Source organism: Drosophila melanogaster, chromosome 3R (assembly GCF_000001215.4).
Source record: "Drosophila melanogaster chromosome 3R".
In the NCBI taxonomy this organism is placed as follows: domain Eukaryota; kingdom Metazoa; phylum Arthropoda; class Insecta; order Diptera; family Drosophilidae; genus Drosophila; species Drosophila melanogaster.
Genome location: NT_033777.3, coordinates 18,353,666 through 18,374,344, shown reverse-complemented (window position 1 = coordinate 18,374,344; position 20,679 = coordinate 18,353,666). Strand labels below are relative to the sequence as shown.

At 45.6% G+C, this 20,679-nt stretch overlaps 5 protein-coding genes and 2 long non-coding RNA genes across 12 annotated transcripts in view; 3 read left to right on the top strand and 4 right to left on the bottom strand.

The window, feature by feature from the left end:
* Positions 1–1,015: 1,015 nt before the first annotated feature.
* On the bottom strand, positions 1,016–1,417 carry lncRNA:CR14310 (long non-coding RNA:CR14310). Its single transcript, NR_144647.1, has one exon. It is a non-coding gene; the product is annotated as a long non-coding RNA:CR14310 (long non-coding RNA).
* Positions 1,418–1,606: 189 nt separating this feature from the next.
* On the top strand, positions 1,607–6,418 carry gl (glass). 3 transcript variants are annotated; one of them, NM_057506.3, is made up of 5 exons: positions 1,607–1,828; positions 2,476–2,612; positions 2,896–3,026; positions 3,510–5,002; positions 5,399–6,418. In NM_057506.3, exons 2-5 carry the CDS (start codon positions 2,567–2,569, stop codon positions 5,541–5,543), a joined length of 1,815 nt encoding a protein of 604 aa, NP_476854.1. In that variant the 5' UTR covers positions 1,607–1,828; positions 2,476–2,566; the 3' UTR covers positions 5,544–6,418. The 3 variants fall into 2 exon arrangements, with proteins under 3 accessions (NP_476854.1, NP_001262708.1, NP_732330.1); NM_169807.4 differs by having other exon boundaries at positions 3,510–6,418.
* Positions 6,419–6,431: 13 nt separating this feature from the next.
* Positions 6,432–7,707, bottom strand: Nup43 (Nucleoporin 43kD). Its single transcript, NM_142459.4, has 2 exons — positions 7,343–7,707; positions 6,432–7,277 (listed from the first exon to the last, which is right to left on the bottom strand). The coding sequence occupies exons 1-2, from the start codon at positions 7,623–7,625 to the stop codon at positions 6,484–6,486; spliced, it is 1,077 nt and encodes a 358-aa protein (NP_650716.2). The 5' UTR covers positions 7,626–7,707; the 3' UTR covers positions 6,432–6,483.
* Positions 7,708–8,182: 475 nt separating this feature from the next.
* On the top strand, positions 8,183–10,101 carry WRNexo (WRN exonuclease). 3 transcript variants are annotated; one of them, NM_001300460.1, is made up of 7 exons: positions 8,183–8,309; positions 8,369–8,434; positions 8,569–8,673; positions 8,732–8,937; positions 9,000–9,224; positions 9,280–9,523; positions 9,580–10,101. In NM_001300460.1, the coding sequence occupies exons 1-7, from the start codon at positions 8,250–8,252 to the stop codon at positions 9,733–9,735; spliced, it is 1,062 nt and encodes a 353-aa protein (NP_001287389.1). In that variant the 5' UTR covers positions 8,183–8,249; the 3' UTR covers positions 9,736–10,101. The 3 variants fall into 3 exon arrangements, with proteins under 3 accessions (NP_001287389.1, NP_650715.3, NP_001163646.1); NM_142458.4 differs by having other exon boundaries at positions 8,366–8,434; positions 8,735–8,937; NM_001170175.2 differs by having other exon boundaries at positions 8,366–8,434.
* hmw (hemingway) lies at positions 10,068–12,351 on the bottom strand. The gene is made up of 5 exons (NM_142457.3): positions 12,016–12,351; positions 11,329–11,943; positions 10,576–11,273; positions 10,362–10,521; positions 10,068–10,299 (listed from the first exon to the last, which is right to left on the bottom strand). Exons 1-5 carry the CDS (start codon positions 12,217–12,219, stop codon positions 10,162–10,164), a joined length of 1,815 nt encoding a protein of 604 aa, NP_650714.1. The 5' UTR covers positions 12,220–12,351; the 3' UTR covers positions 10,068–10,161.
* An 800-nt stretch (positions 12,352–13,151) lies between these two features.
* lncRNA:CR45634 (long non-coding RNA:CR45634) lies at positions 13,152–13,362 on the bottom strand. The gene has a single exon (NR_125204.1). It is a non-coding gene; the product is annotated as a long non-coding RNA:CR45634 (long non-coding RNA).
* Positions 13,363–13,616: 254 nt separating this feature from the next.
* CG15803 (uncharacterized protein) overlaps positions 13,617–20,679 on the top strand; it is a 29,797-nt gene continuing 22,734 nt past the window's right edge. For both annotated transcript variants that reach the window (NM_142456.4, NM_001300459.1), the window contains exons 1-2: positions 13,617–13,827; positions 18,412–20,633. In NM_142456.4, the coding sequence (NP_650713.2) occupies positions 18,818–20,633 (1,816 nt within the window). In that variant the 5' untranslated portion in view covers positions 13,617–13,827; positions 18,412–18,817. The remainder of the gene's footprint in view (positions 13,828–18,411; positions 20,634–20,679) is intronic.

The following is a 20,679-nucleotide window of genomic DNA, read 5'->3' as shown; positions in this document are numbered from 1 at the left end:
TGGCGGTGAATTCGATTTCGGGCGTGTGAACCAGGTGATCGATCCGAATTGGGATCTCTTCATAGCATTATATCTATAATATATCTTAGCTAAATATAGTCGAGTTGGGCTTAACACATCTATTTCATAATTTCCATTTGCTTTTCCATCTGGCCTGCGATTTATTCCTTGCTTTTTCTGCTGCGACCACAAATCGAACTATCAAATAACATTCAAACTATTCACGATTGTCGGCCCGGCGACAAGAGCATCGATCGATTGGCAGTCGTCATTGGCCGGGCTACAATTGAGAATCAGCGCCGGAGATAGAGATACAAAGATACACGCAACAGAAGCAGATACACACGGCCAGATACGCAGATACAAGCTACAGAAGCAGTCAGGGGGTTGCCGGCCGACTTGGCCGATGGACTGCCTCACTTAACCACAAAACAATGGAGCGAAGAGGAAGCAGAATGCCGACGAAGACGATCAATGGTTGGCAAGTCCGTAGCAACTGTCCCTCCCTCATCAGAGACCCTGCCAGAAAATTCCCATTTTAATATGTGAATTACTTTATTTTCAATACTTCTTGTATCATATTTATATCATACCAATTACATTGTTTATTAATAATCCCTATAGTACTTTTTGTTTATTATGTAATAAAATTACAATACCTTTATTTTAAGAAAGTAAATAATATGTTATATATCGAAAATATTCACTAATCACAAGCATATCAAATAGTCTCAAGTGATTTGATGTCCTCTTAAGAATTTAGCGACAATCTGCGGTTGTGCATCTATAGATTTTAAGGAAAAGGAACTTCATATCTTCTTTTCAACAAATAAAGTGAGGATACTTGTTTGTGAATTGAAAACAACGTTATTTGAACGGCCATCGATTTTGAAGTGTAACATTCTAGAGCACTAGAACTGCTTGCTAGCGATTATTTCTCGAAGTGTACTCTTTTTTCTCCCCGCCTCGTTGGTATCTGGTGTCGAGCTGTAAGATATTGGGTGACAAATAAAAACTACTGAAAACTGCTGCCGATGTAGCTGGCCACGTATGAATGGGCCTGAAACTCGGACTGGGCGGGATCGGCAGCGGAGGAGTCGGATATGGAGGCGAAGGCGAAGGCGGAGGAGGGTGACTTTGGATTTGGATGAGGATGTGGACGTGGAAGCAGCAGAGGGGTGGGTAGTAGCCGCAAAAGCCGGCAGACGGAGCGCATTGGTTGGCCAACAACGATGACGGCAGCGTTGTTGTGGTGGTGGATGGATGGAATCTCAGGAGTGGGCATGGGATATAGTGCGGGATGGCTTGGTGTGGGTATGGTATGGTATGGGTTTGGTATTGGAGGAGGGGTGCTTTCAGCAAGGGTCTCGAGTGTGTAGTGCTGCGTACTTGTGTCATTATAGCCGACCAAAGTGTGAGTGCGAGCGAGATTGTTGTTGCCGTTGTCTTTTGCGCCCTTTTGTCGCTTGTTTATAATTAAGTGAGTATGTTTTTTGCGCCCTGCTGCTTCCTCTGTAGTTGTCGGTTGTCGCTTTGCTGCCGCTCTGCCAATCCGATATATCAGTCGATTTTGGGCCGAGGTGGCTCGAACCGAACTGCAACTGACAATTAGTCGCCGTCTTATGCTCCTCGCCAAAAGTCGCTTCTTGCCCCGCACTCGAAAAATCGAAAACTGAAAACGCATAAAATTCAAATCGGAAAACAACGATCGTGTGTTACTACTTAAAACCGAGTCTTCGAAAAAAAAGTTACAAACATATTTTGCAAGAAAACGTTGAAATTCTATTGGTGATCTTGGTATCATGCCATTTGTGGATCTATTCAGAAGGTGAAAACGATTAAGAGTGCATATGTGAATAAAGAACGGAATAAACAATATTAAATCTGCAATAAAAAAGAAGAAAGAAAAAATGGAATACAACTAATGTATTTGAAATAAAACCTAATAACTGCAAATAGCTAATTAAAATGTCCTAACAATGTTTTGGCTAAGATCGAAAAAATCAATTCACTAAGAAGATTTTATCAATTTAACAATATCATAGCTTTGATCTCATTAAAAAGAAAAACAAAAATTTACTTTGATTTGCATGCATAAATTAGTTAAATAGCAATTTTAACGTTTTGTTTCTTTCAAAATGAAAGTTATTGTAATTTTAGTATAATTTTTTAGTCCTAACAATAATGAAACAATCGAATTGAAATCCATCTTCGTCATAAGAGCGATCTATAATTCGATATCTCTTTTAAATTTAGAGGTGAAGAATCTGTCATATTGTGTATCTAATTTCTGATTAGCTGTCGAACTTTATTTAAAACTGAATTTATTAACACTTTATTGAAAATATATGAAGATTAGATTTGATATTGGTATTTGATTGAATAAATAATAAATTGAATAATAGATTTGAATAAATGAATAGAAAGTGAATCTTAATTAGAATTTACCAATAATGTTCCGTCATCGCCTTGCAGTTGGAAATTAACGCATCAAGATGAAGCGTAGGAAAAGCAGGAACAAATGCGCGACTGCTGAGCCCAAACGTTCCAGAAGTGGAGTCATGTCATGGGATTGTTATATAAGGGTTCCAAACTCCTGAACACAATTCTGGGTGAGTGAAATCGGAAGCACCATTGCACAGATATGCAGATACAGCATATTGTATGGCGATACACGGATGGAAAGTCGCGAGTCGAGAGAGCAAAGCAAATGGCGGTCTCTCGATTTGTGTATTTGTGTGTGTCTGTGTGTGTCTCGAGGGGCGGAGCTAGTGCGCACAGTGGTTGTCATGGGAGCAAAAATGTATCCATGAGATACGCGCTGCTGGCGAGCATCTCTGGCGTACTTCCAGTGATTTTCATGCTGTTCTTTTTTTTTTTTTTTTGGCTGCGCAGATTCCCTGGAAGATCAAGAGGGTGGAGCTATGTACATATCGTGCGATGTCTCAAACGGCGGTCCTGTGGAACCAGAGACGGGCTATGTGCCCAACAATCCCCTGTTCGGCCTGGCGCTGGACAGCCCTCAGGTGAGTCCTGGAATCCTTTTTCGATTTCGCCTCAATATCTCCGGAAATCTTCGAGCGTTCGGTTGTGCTTGTTTCGTGGAAAGAACTTAGCTGAAATCTGTGATATACCTGAACTATTTAAATTTTATAACCAGGAAATAGAACCCAATACCGAAATTGTGGTTATTTTAATTTGCTATATCGGTAACTGAAAAATCAGACAGTTTTGTACTAAGAAGTTTATCATTTTCGTTTTTAAAGTAATCTATTACATTTTTAACCCATACGATTTTATCTATTGGGAAGTTTAATAGCTTAGAAATTCCTTCCATATGTAATACAATTAAACTCTCCTCAGAAGTCAGTATTAGAATGTAAAAATAGTTAAAATTTACTAAATGTTTCCACTAACTAACTAATTATTTTGTCTTAGTTACGTATTAGTACTAACTGAATGTATTTCATAACCGGTCTCAATCTCCATTTCCGTTTTCGCTCGTGCAGCAAGAGTGCGCCGCTTCCTGCGTCGGCTGCCTATCCTGCCAGGGCAGCACCGCCCTGCCCATCTCCTCGCTCACCAGCAGCGACTTCGACTGCGGCGGCTGTTTCGATCCCACGATTGGAGTGGGCGTGGGCATCGGTGGCGGCCACATCCAGATCAGCACGACACCACCGGCGAGCAGCGGCAACGGGAGCAGCAACAACGGTGCCGGAGGAGGCTCCTCGGGTAATCACGGCTACTGGAGCACCGACGAGATGGCTTCCACATTTCCCGGCCTACCGCCGCTGGACATCGATCCGCTGCCCAGCCTGTTCCCATTCTCGCCCTGCGGCGCTTCCTACAACTTTGCCGCCGGCAATCCGCACCAGGCCGCCTCACTCTCCTACACAGTGCATCCGCACCAGATGCTCATTTCGCCGAACTCCCACAATCATGGCCAGATGCACTCGCAGCACCAGCAGCACCAGCACCAGCAATCCCAAGTCCAGGCATCGCACGTAGGCAACTCTCTCCTCCAAAGCAGTGGTGGCAACAATATCGGCAGTAATGGTAGTGCCGGAGGAGTGGCCAACGCTGCCAGTTGCTACTATGAAACCAGTGCTGGAACGGCCGCACCACCTCCTCCTCCGGCGGCAGCCATGTATCCCAGCATGAGCGTGAACGTCAGCATGAACATGACCATGCACCATGGCTACGGTGCCGGTGATGCAGGCGGCGTGCCAATGCAGTGCTCCCAGATGAACTGGACGCCACCCAGTAACTCCACCTCGGCGGCAGCAGCAGCAGCGGCGGTAAATGTGCTATACCCACCGCTGCTGAGTCCCGGTCACTATCCTGCCTCGGCCACATATTCCTTTACAGCGGATTTTCGGGCACCGGCTCCCACGGGTCTGGGTGCCCTGCCACCGCTGACGGTGGGCGAAAAGGAGTCGCCATCGCCGCCGGCCAACTCCTCTTTGGCTGGCTACTATCCCACGGGGGTGGGCAATCAGGGATACACACCGCCCCACAAAAGTCCCACCAGCTATCAGGCAGCCGCCCTGGGCTTAAGTCTATCCGCCTTCGAGGACGAGGAGGATAGCAACGAGGATCTGGACGGCGATGAGGGCAGCAGTGGCGGCGAGATGAAACCCAATCTATGCCGGTTGTGCGGAAAGACATATGCCCGGCCCAGCACGCTCAAGACCCATCTGCGGACCCATTCCGGCGAAAGACCCTATCGATGCCCCGACTGCAACAAGAGCTTCTCGCAGGCAGCCAACCTGACGGCTCACGTACGCACACACACCGGCCAGAAGCCGTTCCGCTGCCCCATCTGCGACCGGAGATTCTCGCAGAGTTCCAGTGTCACCACGCACATGCGCACCCACTCCGGCGAGCGGCCGTACCGCTGCTCCTCGTGCAAGAAGTCCTTCTCGGACAGCAGCACCCTCACCAAGCACCTGCGAATCCACAGTGGCGAGAAGCCCTACCAGTGCAAGCTCTGCCTGCTCAGGTGAGTCCGGGATGGGGGATTTACTTACACCGTCCTTCCTCATTCCTAAACGAACGAAAATGGTTTTGCTTTTACTTTTACGTAAACCCTTAAAGCTTTAAAGATAGTTTAATAATTTCTATCGTTTCAATATAAAACTAACAACTTGAACAAAACTGAGACTGTTGCAAGCTTAAAAAAAAGGAAAACCAAAGATAATATGCATCATTCATTTTCATTCATGCATTTTCGTAAGATTTTCAACTTCAACTAAAGAACTGAAATTAAATGAAATAATAATTGTTTATTCAAATGTAATGCTAAAGATGAAAATTACCCCTTAAAAAAGGCTTAGGCCCCCAAAGAGCAGTCCTGGAACGTTATACATCGAGTTAATTGCTTTTTTGGTGTCCACAGATTTTCGCAGTCGGGGAACTTGAATCGGCACATGCGCGTCCACGGCAACAACAACAGCAGCAATGGCAGCAATGGGGCAACCGGAGTTGGTGGAGAGTCCTCCACCGGCAGCGGAGTTGGTGGTGGCAACAGCCTGCTCACATGACAAAAGCCAAGGAGTGCAGGAGGTTTCCAGCATTACCACCCCCCGCACACCCACCACATGCACCACCAGCACCACGCCCATCACCATCACCACGCCCACATGGGTAACTACGACTACGGGAACTACAGCATCGGCGATTATACTCCACCCGGAGCCACACAAAACTATTCAGGGTATTATTTCTGCGCACTCAACAAGGCGCCCAAGTTCGAACGATTCTACTAGGGACTAAAATCTGGAGGATCCCATCTGGATAAGAAACCTTAAAGGAGGACCACTCAGTGAATTATACGGGGATAGTCACTCTATCGCTGATAAATACAATAATGTATATGCCATACTCAACATTGCTGTAGAAAAATAATTTGGGTTCGTGTTAAATTGAAATCCTAATTGAACATAACGATGTAATAATACTCATAACCCAAATCCGCATCCAAATGCAGTTAAAAATGCTCAAACAATACAAATCTGAGGAATCGCGGAGAATCGAACAAAAGTAGGCCTAAGAGCTGCACTGTACATACTTATACATACTATATTTATTATATTCGCTTAGCCTAATATGCATTGAATCCAAGTTAGTTCATCCATTAAATAAGGTAGTTCAAAACACGCATAAATCTATTCCAAATTAGCCAACGAAATAGGATTTAAGACGGATATGAGTATGAATCATAAGACCAAACAACACAGCAGCACCCAAAACGAGAATATTTAAATTGGAATTGCCAAGGCATTAAACCCATAAACACCTGTATACGAATATAGAGTCCTAAGCTTAAACTAGACGTAGATGTAAGACAGGTGCTTTGATCTAAGCCAATTTTGGAGTATATAAAGAAAATAATAAATATACGAAAATTAAATACAGTAACTAATTGATTTCAACAATTGAAATATTATATAATTTAGGTAAGGAATTCAAAAGGCTTGACATTTAAACAATATTATCAACTAGGTAAACGGCTTCTGTGTCGCCTCCGCAGACCAGACGACTTCCATGCACATCGAAGGAGTTGATGGACTTGCGAACATTACTCAGCACTCCCTCCACATCGACCAGGGAGCGAACACGATCGCCAGACAACCAGGGGCTGTGTCCGTCTTTGTTATAGTCGCACCCGAGAACTTTGTTCTCTGACCACATCCACACCTCGCCACCTTCTGCGGCGGTGAACAGTTTGCTGGGATCCTTTTGATGGAAGCCTATCTCGTTGATGGGACTTTTGTGAGCGCTGAGATAGGAGGCGGGATAACTGAGGTTTCGCATATCCCAGACGGTTATGGAACCCTCTTCGCTGCCGCAAAGTAAAATATGTTGCTGCATCGGATGCTTGGCAAGGGACGAGACAAAGTTCGACTTGTCATCCTGGGAGGCCACCATAAAGGTGGTCTTCGGCTGCGCTTCAGTGGCCACTCGGGCGTCCAGCATTCGGATAACACCCATCCTATTGGCAGTCACCAGTTCCTGCTGGCTGATATAGCAAATGGAAAACAGCGCCATGCTGTCCGCCTCAATCTGTCGCTTCACCTGGCGCACATTTTCCACGGAGACGATGCTTACACACCCATCCTCGCCGGCGGTGGCGATATCCGTGCCGTAAACAGAAAGGTCGGTGCAAGGAGCGGGCTCCTGGCTACGTTGGAAGCAGTGCAGACGTCCCGATCGGGACGTACGTTGCATCTGATCCTCCTCCACGGCTCGATGGACGTTAAACACGCTGAGATGACCTTGTTTGGTATTAAAATAGACATTTATTTAGCTGAGTTCATGATTGCTGGAACTTGTAACTGACCATCGGCACAGCTCACAGCCAGCGTGTCCTTGTCGACGAACTCCATGGCGGTCACATCGTCCTCCATTCTCACCTTGTCCATGCAGCGAGGTATCTGGTCCACTTCCGAATCCGTGGCGGTGACATATTGGTTCGATTGTAGCCGCCAGAGGCGCACGAAGTTCTGGTCCATGTCCCAGCTTCCAGTAACGAACCGTTCGCTCTGCTGCAGTTCCTCCGGAAGCCAGCGCACTTGGGACACCTTCTCGGATATGTAGTGCGTGGAAACGTTTGCAATGGACATCTTTTCGTTGGATTTAGCAGAGGATTCGCGATGTAAACAAAATAATGCGGCTTTCGAGTTAAGTGTGACCAGAGCAAGAAGATCGCAACATATCTTAGCGGGAAACTTAATCTGGTATCTATAAATTGGGCAGGGCTGGAAACAAAAGCAGAAAAATTGTTATGTGGATCTATATTATGGTACTTAATGAGCTTATCTCAAAAACGATTGGTAATTCTATTATGAAATTTTCCTGAAATATCCTTTAAGGTGGTCAAGCTTGCACAGGCTCTGCGAGTGGAGATGTCCCCCAAAATGTGGGGCGCCAATTTTTCAATAGCATATTATATATACTTTCTTGAGTCCTATAAACTTATTTCGCACATAGATAGTTATATCTTTCTTTTCTTAAAAAAATTGCATTTTTAGTTTATCGAATTCACCTTGAAATAACAATAATATAAATAAATAAAAAACATTTCCTTGTTCCAAATTCTACCGTTCCTTCATAACTCATCAAGGCACTTATCGATTGTCACAGTATTTTTTCGTACTGTGGTGTTTATGTGCGCCTACCCCTCCATATTTTTGGCGGGAAATAATAGTAAACAAAGCATTTAAGAAAACGAACAAGCAACGCGGGTTATGGAAAAATATTTAACAAAAATGCCCATCAAATCAAAAGCAAATGAAGTTCCCAAGGAAGTAGGCTAATACACAATTTCGTGCAGGGATAAAAACTAACTTAAAAGTATTTGTAGGAGGCGGGCGTCAAAAAGGAGACTCCCAAAGTGGCAAGGAAAGCAACAAAAAAGGATACTCCAAAAGAGGTTTGCATTTGTTTATTATTTAGAATTTATTATTTAAAATACTGCTACTGCTTTTTTCAAAACTAAGAATCGGTTTCTGTAAATCGGAAGCAATAATGACTATGTATACTATTTCAACCGAATAAATCTTGCAGTTGAAAGATAAAGAAAATGCTGGAGATGATAATACGCCAAAGCAAACGAAAGGAAGACCCGGTAGACCGGCTGCCAAGCGAAAAAATCTGGATACTCCAGATGTGGTAAGCAACAATTTATATATTAAGTTTATATTGGGACGAAGCATTAACAACTTTATAGAAGACTGAGAAGTTAGCGATGGAGGAAGAAAATCCGCCCAAGCGCCGGAGTTCCAGGCTGACCAGAAGCACTCGTTCAATGGCAGAGGATGGGTCTCCATCACCGGAGAAGGAAAAGCCCGAAAAGCTTCCCTTTATTAAATACAAGGGTGCTATAAAGTATTTCACGGAGAGCCAGGATATTGCGGCATCTGCTGACGATGTTTTGTAAGTTAACTCTATAACTTATTCCTGCTTGTTAATAATGTGCATTAAAAATCAAAACTTAGGCAATGGGTGGAAAAACAAAAAGATGAGGTAGTGCCCATGGCCTTCGACATGGAGTGGCCCTTCTCTTTCCAAACAGGACCTGGCAAGTCTGCCGTCATCCAGATATGCGTGGATGAAAAGTGCTGCTACATATACCAGCTGACTAATGTGAAGAAACTGCCTGCGGCCCTGGTGGCCCTTATCAATCATCCCAAAGTGCGATTGCATGGCGTGAACATAAAGAAGTTAGTTATACAAAGGAAAAATCCATTTGGATAAATAAAATCTGTTATTTTCCAGCGATTTCCGAAAGCTGGCACGTGATTTCCCCGAGGTTACAGCCGAACCACTGATAGAGAAATGCGTGGACTTGGGTCTTTGGTGCAATGAGGTCTGTGAGACCGGCGGGCGCTGGAGCTTGGAGCGATTAACCAACTTTATAGCCAAGAAGGCCATGGACAAAAGCAAGAAGGTGCGCATGAGCAAGTGGCATGTCATTCCGCTGGACGAGAATCAACTAATGTACGCCGCCATCGATGTCTATGTAAGTTGATATTCACTTTTCCATACAATTTCGTTCAATCTTAGTTTTCTTTTCAGATTGGTCAGGTTATCTATCGTGAATTGGAACGCCGCGAGAAGGTCAAGATTAAAAATGAAGAAGAGTTCAAGGAAAAGAACGGAGATGCTGCCTTTAAAGCAATGAAAGCATTGGGAGAGACATTTCTGACCAAGATCAACGAGGTGACTCTGTAAGCTTTTCTTTGAAGTTTCAGATATGCCATCTAATTCCTTTTACCTGTTTAAATATTTTCGCCTTCTTTCATTTATTTTCGGGAGTTTTTCTTAGTTTAATTTGTTACCAACGTGCTGCAAAATAATTGTTAAATTTAATATTGCTATCCAATTCGATTATTGATTACGATAACATTTATAGAATTGTTTATACCTAAATGTACAAATTATAAACACATTTTGATGCATTGACTTTGATCGGAACGAAATTTTACTAGTACTATACATTTTTGCATGAATTCTAGTTGGTTTATAAATTCCCTTAAAATTATATTAAGATTATACAGCTTTTTACACTTTTCAACTTGCAATAAATTTTAATTTTGTAAATTCGCATAAACACTTTTAATTACTTAATGAACACAGTTGGAGCTGCCTGTGGAGGCGTCACTTGAATTGCGGTCGCCGTGTGCCGATGGCCTCCAGTTTCCGCTTGAGCAGATCGTTGTCCAGGTCGATCTGGCGCTGATTCTTCTTCCGGTTCACAGCTGCGCTGGACAGTCGTGGCGCTGGAGGTGTCTGTCGCTGTATGACATTGTTAAGGAAGAGGTTTAATATTGGACATAAGTTCTATATTATGTACTCACCTTCTCGGGCCCATTGATCTTTATGCTACTGGTGCTAGCCTTGATCGTCGCCGTGGGCTTCACAGTCATCATCTTGCGCAAAAGAATCTGATTCTGGCGCTCGATCTCGCGCACTTGGGGATTCGTAAAGCTAAAGCTTTTGCGCCCAAGGTTTTTATAGCTATGCAGATGTAATTATATGTAATAGAGTGTATAAGTATTATAAGTTACTTACTTAATCTTATCATTAGAGCAGCGGGAACGCGACACATTGATTTGATACTCGCAACCGTCGCTGTTGAAGGTGCTTGGAGTTCCGCTAACGGCTCGCCTGTTTAACTCCATTGGTTTGCGCTGTTGTGGATGCCTCATGAGTCCGTCGCCCTGGCCACATTCGTCTACGAGGTAGCCTTCGCCCAAGCCGAAGTTCGCTGCCAGGTCATGGGGCAACTCGTGACCCATATCCAGTTTCTGCTCGTGTTCAATTAAATCCGATTCCGAGGGACATCTGCATTTGGGTCTGGGTAGCTTGGAAGATCGCGTCGTGAGTAGTGCCTCCTGAGAACGCTCCATCCGCATTGTCAGGGGGGGAATTCCTCCACCCAAGCTCCTAGCACTGGTCATAGTCGTTTCCGTCATCGATGACATCTCGGATTCAGTGTCCCCGCGCCTGTCACTTCGTTGCTGCAACATCTCCGTGGCCATGGCAAGCTGCTCGAAGGCTTGGCTATTTGGCGCTCCTCCATTGATCTGGAATGACTTCATGATCAATTCCGACATTTGGGTCATCTGCTGCTCCAGGTACCGAACCCTCGCCAGATCGGGCTGTGATGTTGGCATGTGTTCTTCTGTTTGATTTTCTTCGGGTTGTTCCGGTTCTTCCGGTTCTTCCTGCTCTTTTAGCGATTGCGAATCCTTAGCAGTAAGTGGTTGCTGTGAGTAGGTGTTTAATTATCTGTAGTGAGATATTATCTAATCCATTATTTACCTGCTTTCGTAATCTAGGATACTTCACCAAGGTGTTGTCTGTTTCGTCTCCTGATGCACACATGGTGACCACACTGTGCTCACTACTGTTATCACTGGCATCGACCAGCGAAACAATGTCCTTCTGGGGCGGTGGTAACTCCTTCTGGACCGTCTTTTTGCACACAGCTGTTACAATTGGTTCGTCCTCCTCCAGCTGCTCCACTTCCACATCCGTGCCCTCCTCCTCGTCGCTGTCGTCGGCGGATTGACGACCCATGGATCCATCGCTTTGGGCGTCGTCTTCGTCTCCTGGAATTTCTTCCTCCTCTTCTTCGATTTCCTCGACTTCAGCATCCTCGTCATCATTCTCGTCCTCATTATCGTTATCATTTTCGCCATCACCTTCGTCATCATCCTCGTCTTCAGCCTCGTCCTCATCCTTAACCCGAGAATGGGCACTGCCTGGCATCAGAGTGCGCACCGAGGGCGTCTCATCCTCCGGAGGCGTGTCCACTCGCAGACTTAGTTGATTTACCTCGGCTACCGTCTTGGTGATGACCACTTGGCTTTCGTCGTCAGAGGAGGAACTCAGGTAGGACACCACTCGGGCGCCCAAATAGCGACGGGCGTGTGGCTGTGGGCGCGATGCAGGTTGCGGATTAAGGCTGAACTCGGAAATAGTCAGCTCCTGGTGAGGAGGACTTACGTTGCCGCTAAGAAACTCTTCTTTCACATCGCTCTCGCTTTGGGTGTCGCTCTCCCCCAACAGAAGAGCGTCACTTGGTTTTGACTCCTCTGGCTCAATATACTCAATCTCTTCTTCCTCCACCTCCACCTCCGACTCCGAGTCCTCCTCGAAGGACTCCTCTCCATAGGACTCTTCATCTGAGTGTTCTCCAGCCCCCGACATCCTGTATGCTTATTCTTCGTCGGTTCTCTGATTAAGTTCCTTTCGTCGTTTGTAGTGTATTTTGTTTTTTTTGGGGTATTAGCGTTGTCACCCGTGTGTTTTTCTTTAGTTTGTACTGAGAACTGCCGAAACTCCTAGGCCTTTCAAACTTTGAATTTTGATTTCAGCTTGAGTAGTTGCTATTTGTTCACTGAGTTTGATTTTGCAGCCATTTCGATGCGCTCTTATGATTGACACCTTTGCGCCCACATTGGGGCAGGTGCTCCTCCGTCTCCGGTCTACCCCAAGTTGGAAAAACTGGGCGCATACCGCGCTTCTTGGCTCAACTTTGACTCCTTGGTTGCATTGCGGTGGCGCTGCCAACCGTCGACTGGAGCTCAGGTGAGCGGAGTCCGCATGCCCACCGCTAACCCCTCGTCGCAGCACCCACCACTTGACACCTGGGAATTTATTTATTCTAGCCAGCGGTTGTCCTGGGCAACAGAGCAGGCGCAGGCGGTTTGTTGTTGGTTGCCTCAGCAGCACTTTGCCGGCTCTTGTTGCGTTAATTATGGAAAACACTGAATAAATTAACCAACAGCACTGGAAATTGATATAAAGTGATATTGAAATAATACAAAAGTTATTCAGCAAGTATATAGCGGATTTACTTTTTAAGCACCGGGTTTAAGCTGCGAACACTAGAACTTTTTGCCGGATATATAATATTGATTTGTGTTTATATATTTCTTTTTTCTCAAGACCATATTACTTTTAACCACTAGCTTAAGAATTACAAGTTTAAAGCCCAATGATTCATATGCTTAATGGATTAAAAGTTAGGAAATTGAAATTGAAGATTGGATTTTCTAACTTGGTCATAAATGTATTATAAAGTGCAATAATAAACTCTGAACAATAAATATTAATCCATACATATATCTATAATAGTTAGTATATCTTGGTGATTTTATTTCTTCTACTTGGTAAACTAAACCATTATTTCCTGCTATGCATTTTCAAATATCTTAAACAATTAAGAATCCCCATTAGCTCCATGTGGCGCCGCCTCTGTGGTCAGGAACTTGCGCTCCAGCACTTTCTCTCCCTCGCCCAGCGACTCCATTCTCGGGGTATTTTCTCTGAGTGACTCTCACGAAATCTGACAGTTGAATGAAAGGCGAAGCGGCGTCGAAATCCGCCGCCTGCCAGTTGCAAATTGTAAATATTGCGAGCGGCGATGGCAGTGCTCCCGAATCGCTGCTTCAAATCCTCTCCAGAGTCATGTGGCCATAAGGCAGTGCGCATGGGCGTTGAGAGTGGCCCCCTCGTGGGTACGATTCCCCCCTGGATTTCCTCGCTTTGAGCGAAGCGGCTGCTGTTGGCCAGCGGGCAATTCATTTGGCCAAGAAGCTTCGTGGCGTGCGGGCGTGTTGCTGAGCCGGAAAATGCGCGCGTAAACCGTGATAGATGTGTGTGAAAATTGTGGCCCGCAACGGGAAAATTGGCAGAGCAAACCAGCAAGTGTGTAGCGTGCCATGTGCCTGTGTTTGTGGAGTGCGTGAATGAAGTGGCACGGTATCGTAGCGGAAATCGTTTGCTGGCCCATCGACTGGCCAGCCAGTGCGGGTAATTAGCGTGGCTAAGAAAAGTCAACAACTAGGCCAACTGAATAACCGGTGACAAGCCCTTCAAGCGTCAACGGCTTTAAAAACGCTTACGAAAAAAATGAGTGGAACGTGCGGCGTATACGCAATATGGGCTTGTAAAATCAAGCGCAAGAGTGGAATAAGCGGCGTATACGCAATCTTGACCAGCTTTTATAACGGCAACATACGGTGTATACGGCATATACGCAAATTCTGCTTCCATTTGCCGTTTTAGTTGTTTAATCAATAGCAAATAGTTGAGGGAAGTTTCACTTTTTGGCAGTCGCTCTTGCCTTTGTCCTTTGCATGCGTTGGTTGATGTTCCTTTGCAACAGTCGCCTAAGTAATTGCAAATTGCGTGCCGCAAGTTTACAAGTTATTTCCGTTTCCTCGCTCGCTCGCTCTCCCTCTCTCTTCCGCGCCCCATCTCTCTTTTCGGGCTGCAGCAATTTGGCTAAGAGCTTGTGACGGCCGCGGGGGTTGCGGGGGCGGCTAGGTGGGTCAAAAGGCGCAGCCACACGACACCAGCAAACAGCCGCAGCCGCCAACCCACAACCCACAATCTGCAACCTACAACCTGAGATCTCCGACTCGAATCCACCAACCCGGCCAAGAGCCGCAGTCAATGCGGCTAGACCAAGAGCTCCAGCTCCAGCTCCGGCATCCGCAAGTCTTGGCACGGATCGGCTTGGCCATGGGTGGATGGAAACACATCCGTTAAGCCGCCAAATACCCTGTAATTGCGAAGAGTTGTGATAGAAATAGCACTGCGTTTAAACAAATAGCACAGCGTTTAAAAATCAACTTAATAGCTATAATAAGTAAACCAGATGTGTTGCGAAATTGTTTTGAATAACAGAAAAAATAGTGAATCGCCGTCGGATTTTTCAATCGATTTACGAACCACATTATTTACTTAGTTTTTTGTTAACTTCTGCAGCCGGATGTTTTTACTCAAACAAATTGTACGACAAAACAATAAAATATAAAACATAAAACTTAAATAGCACGGTCATCACTTTTTGAAGGAAATGAATTTAATAAATTTATTATCATTTTAATTGATGCATCCTACGTGCAACAAACTTTGCTTTTGCTCGCTAAATCATTTTGCGGTTGTGGCTCGAATGTTCAGTGAAAGCGAAACACGATAAAGTTTACCATTTAGCCTTTTTTATAGGCTACTTTTTCAGTTTACTTTAATTGTTAACCAAAATAAACGTGTATATTTGGTATGGTTTTGAGTGGATATTTGTCTTTTTTATAGGCTACTGAATTTTTTATAGATATCTGTTTTTTTAAAGTAAGATATGTGTAAACTTAGATCAGGAAAGACTGAAGTTAATCAAATTTACTTTGATGTAAAGGGGATAACCCGATTTAGACATATTCCCTCGTTTGGCTTTAACATAACTAATGACTTGGCTGAGTTTCAAGGGTATGCAAAACTTCGTTTTCGACTTGGGGCTAACCTTCCACGTTGCCGCTCTATTTTTTTTGCTTATCGATTTTTGACGCTTGACTGACGTCGGGACTTTGGGCCAAAACTCGAGCCGTGAGCCGGCTAATAATGCTCAGTAGGTCAGCGCCGCGGCAGTTTGAAGTGCGTTAGAAGCAACAGTGGCCAACGGCGGGCTGAAACGAAACCGAAAACTGGCACAGGCACATTCACAGCCTAGAAAGAGATGGAACGAGCTATGCGAGCGAGAGGGAAGACCGAACCGCTGGCTCTACTTGAGGCGTACAAAAATAGCAGCTTGGTGGCTCACACACACACTCACACACACACACCAACGCAGTGGCAACTTCAAACGCGCTTGGCCTACTTTTCCTGGTAATGGGCTTGGGACGTCAACTGCTGTTGGTCCTGTTCCTCCAGCTCCGTCCCAGCTCACTTGGCTTCGCCTTGCCACAGACCACTTTCCAGTGCCTCCGACCACCGCAACCAAGTTAAATGAAGCACACTCGCAAGTACATGGGGAAAAACAAAGCAACCCGATAGGGAAAAGAACTTTTATTGTTTCTCTCCAATATTTTACTAATTACATTTTGAAAACTTCTTTAGATAATGTTGCTTTCTAAGATAATTATATGTGGAATGTTCTTATACAAAAGGTGTGAATGAGAGTAAGCAGTTAAAGCAATTTATTCTAAAGTTTGCACATTTTGAAATAGGTAATGAATATTTGAATTGCAATTTTATGAAGCAAATAGCTGGTATTTGAGACACTAAACTTTTCTCAGTGTAAAATCCAGAGGGTGGTGTTCCCGCTACAGCAAATGACCAAACCGAAGGCACAGAGTGAAAAGTTGCGGTGACGGGGAATCGAGTAAGAGTGAGTTGTGAGGAGGAGGACTCAGAACAAGCGGCGTTAATCATACGCATCGTGCGCCAATCCGTGTCCTGCGAATGCAAAGTCAATCAGCGTTTAATTGACAGCTGCAGTCACTGCCAGATACGGCCAACAATGGCCCGATCCCCGAAAGCCGCCCATTGAGCGCACTCGGAAACAACAATTAAACCGGCAACCCACTGAACAGGATTTGGTTTCGGTTACGCTCCTGCGTCCTGTTGCTATGTGCTATGATGCAGGACTTTAGTGCTCCTCCGGCGAGTGGAGGACTTGACCGAACAAAATCCGTTTGGGAAGTATTTTTGATTAATGATTTCAAAGGTTGGCGTCAGAGTTGTGTGCAAACACTGTAAATATGAAGTAGTTAATTGAATGGAAGAAATATACTATGGCTTAATGAAGAAATCTTAAGAAATTCCCTAATTTATCAGTACTAACATAACAAACATAATTGGAGCGCACAACAGGCAGAATAAAATAGGAGCTATGATCTGAATTTTAAATCTACTATGCAAATGATGTATAATTTTGGTTAATATATTTATACAACGTCATTTTTACACAAGCAACTGTACATTGTTTTTTTTTTAATACAAACATGTTTTTAATCTCTTTAAGCGATTTATTTTGTTTACTTTTCAACTGCTTTTATTGCCATGTCATAAAAACAAAGACCGACTTTGAGCCAAGAAGAACCAAATACAAATTTGATAAGAAAAGCAAAATTGCAAGGCATTACAAAAATGAAATTTGTTTGATAAAATATCATTGAACATAGTCATGGAAAAAGACTAATTGCCTGGAAAAACTTTGTTGCTGAGTTGTTGGTTGGTTACACAGAATCAACATTTTCATTTCGACCACACGATTAGTTATATTGCCTGTTTCTTCTGACCAGAAAGAAAGCGGAAAATTGGAATCACCCCCTTGCCACCGCATCTTACCAAGGCTTCCTTCCCTCCAATTATTAGCCATATGGCTGTCAGAGATTCGTGGCAGTTGCTGCGGCAGCTCGAAACTTATCGCTCGATTGCAGATTGTTTCTCGGCTGCCAAGACGGCGCCACAAAGTATGCAGCACTGAGTAGTCGCAAGTTGGCCCCTCCTCCCTCGCTTCGTCCTTTCTCCTCTCGAGGCCCATATCATGGCATTTTCCAATTAGAACTGCCTTTTGGCCTGGCCAAGAGGCAAAAGGGTGCGGGGTGGTTTGGGTGGGTTGGGTTGAAGCGGGACTGGTGCCAAACATGCGTGGCACGTGAGCTGCAAAGGTAAAAACTTCTCGTTTCCCATGTGCGTGTGTGTGCATGTAAATTACAAAATCGTGCAAAAAAGGTGCCATTAAAAAGGCAGCAGGAGGCCAAAAAAAAAACAACAAAAAAAGAAAACACAACAGGCACCCAACACACAAATGCAAACTTTAAAAGAACAGCGAGTTGTGCATACCCTAGCGGACCTGTTCAAACATTAATGTGGGCAAAAACAAATGAAAAAACAACTTTCTAGCTGAAGGTCACTTATTGGATTTGCAAAATAAAAAGGAGAAAAATGGGTAAAATTCTTGTTGTTCCAAGCATTTCCCAACTGATTTAAGAGGAATTTATATAATATCATTTGGTATTCTGAAAAATTCTTAATATGTTTTAACATGACACAGTAACTTTAAACTTGACAAAATTTATTTAATTTAAATTGATATTAAAGATGTCTCACAATAAATTTGAGTTTAATTTTAATATTTAATATCTACATTTTTATACATTACAACATTGTCACAACACAGATCTAAACAATGCATCAGATATATTGCATCTATAAAATATCCCTTTTGTGCTATACAAAAACCCGCTGCTTCATTGAAAATATTTTTATGTTGCTTTTATCAGCAGCATTATCCGAGTGTAAATTGATTAGAATGTGGTTGGCTTAAGACCTTATTTATATACCTCAAACGAGAGTATTGGCAAGGAACGTCGAATGGTATGCCTGGCAGGGCAGCTATTCAAATTCTCGCTTCACGCCCGTGCAACGCCTCTGTCTCTTCTTTTTGTCCCCGTTCGCATTGCGTATACGCCGCGTATTCCAAACACACACATACACACATTTTCACTCTGCATTGCGTTACGTATACGCCACCTATTCCGCGTATTGCGTATACGCCGCGTACTCCACCCTATTTGATGCGAAGTGCGTGCGTGTGCTGCATAATTACAGGTGCGCTGTGCTGTTGCGGTCGTGGATGATGCGGCTGGAGCTGGCGGTGCCAGGAGCACAGTTCCCGGGCCATAATTGTCGGTTGAATGACTCTCGATGCGATAGCAATAACAGCAATAACAGCAAAATCAGCTGCTCCGGCAAGCATAATATTCATCACGCTCGTTCCATTTGACGGCGAGAAGGAGGAGCCAACGGAGCAGCAACAACGAACAATTGCCAACAGCACCACCGCTAAATTTTGGACACAATCATAAATGCGACATGTTAGCAAGGGCAAAGCGAACGGAAAACACACAACAGGAACAACAGCAACAACAACAAGAACAACTATCGTCAGCAATATTTAATAAAACTACAAAAAGGAAAGGGCGACCGACGGCAGCAGAATTAGCTGGGGGAAAAGATGGTTCTCAGCACCGAATGGTCGCAGGTGGAGGTCATCGATCTGATCAACGATGGCAACGGTTTGGGCTTCATCCTCGTGGGCGGTCGCAGTACCGGTGTGGTGATCAAGGCCCTAACGCCCGGGGGCGTGGCCGAGCGGGATGGCCGACTGCAGCTGGGCGATCATCTGCTGCAGATCGGCGAGGTCAATCTGCGGGGCTTCAGCTCGGAGCAGGTGGCAACAGTTCTTCGTCAGACCGGAGCTCAGGTGCGTCTGATAGTGGCGCGGCCGGTGGAGCCGACGGCCATCGATTACCAAACGCTGGCCTGTCAGGCGCCGATTATACCAACTAAGCTCCTCTCCGACCCGGAAGAACTGTCGCGTCATCTCTTCCAGAATCCGAGTTTTGCAACTGCTGCCGTAGCAGCCGCAGCAGCAGCGGCAGCAGCAGCGGGCTCCGGCAGCGACGGCGATGTCGGCGGCGGCGGCGTCTTGGATGTGGCCAGCTTGGTTGGTCTGGTGCGCGGCGGTCCCGCCGAGGGTACGGAGCTATCTGCCGTGGAACCGCAACCAAGTGCGGCGGTGCTTCAGCTTCAACAACTATCCGAGCTGGCCGGCGATCTGGCTGACTTCCCACTGCCTCCAATTCCGGGTGGTGGAGGCCACTCGATGGTCACGGACTCCAATGCTGGCCAACGCCCCTGCCCGCGTCTGGATCTGGATATAGTGCCCTTCTCGATACTATCGCCGCCGCCACGTCCCGCCCTGCAGATGCTGCCCCTGGAGACCCAATGGCGATGCGTTCAGGATCAGAACCGGCACATTGAGACTGTGATAGCCGACAGCAAACGCAAGCTGTTGGCCAACGAAGATGGCGGATCCGCTTCGGCGTCGGGTTCCGGTTCCCCCGACTCCTACATGGACTCCCCGGAAACGGAAACGTACGTGGTGGAGCTGCACAAGAATGTCTACGGCCTGGGTATCACCGTGGCCGGATATGTATGCGAGGAGGAGGATCTATCGGGGATATTCGTGAAGAGCATAATTGAGGGAAGTGCAGCAGAGACAAGTGGTCAAATCCAGATCAATGATCGCATTGTAGCCGTGGATGGCAGATCCCTATCCGGCGTAACCAACCATCAGGCGGTGGAACTGCTCAGGAACACCGACATAGTGGTTCATCTGACTCTGGAACGATTCCTCAGAGGCAGAAAGTATGAGCACTTGCAAGTGGCCCTTACCGAAATCAAAGGAACATCTGCTCCCTCCGGCCTAGATAGGAGTCAAGATAAAGACCAGGACCAGGAGTCGCAGCTATCCATGCCTGGGTCCCCGTCGATAGCCACGTTAAGTTGGCTGCCACCCAAGTCACTGGATGCCGATTCCATAGCCACCGAAGGCGATGAGGCCGTGGATGCAGAGTATGTTGGCATTTCGGGAGCCGAGGATGAGTTCATTGAGCTCCCATCCCGGGACACAGTCGAATCGAATATGTCGCACGTGCTGGACCGCAGTGATCACAGTGGAGGCCTCACTAAGGATCAGGTGCCCAGGATCAGTCCGATAGTGCCTCTAACGAATGGGCGCAGCCTAATCCTGGCCGATGACAGTGGCAATGACACCGATGAGCAGTGTGCTGAGCCGGAAACGGAAACGGCACAGGCCCGCAAAGGGTCAAAGCCGGAGACGGAGAGGGTCAAAGACCTGGGGGATACGAAAACGGATACCGATCCCGATCCTGATCTCGATCCTGGCCAGATGCCAACGCCCACGAATGAGGCACCTGTGAAAGCGGCCAGCCCGACGGCCGCCTCGCTGCGCGTGGCCTGGAAAAGTGAGTTTCCCGACAGTGAAATTTTAGTTGCCGAAATAAATAAACT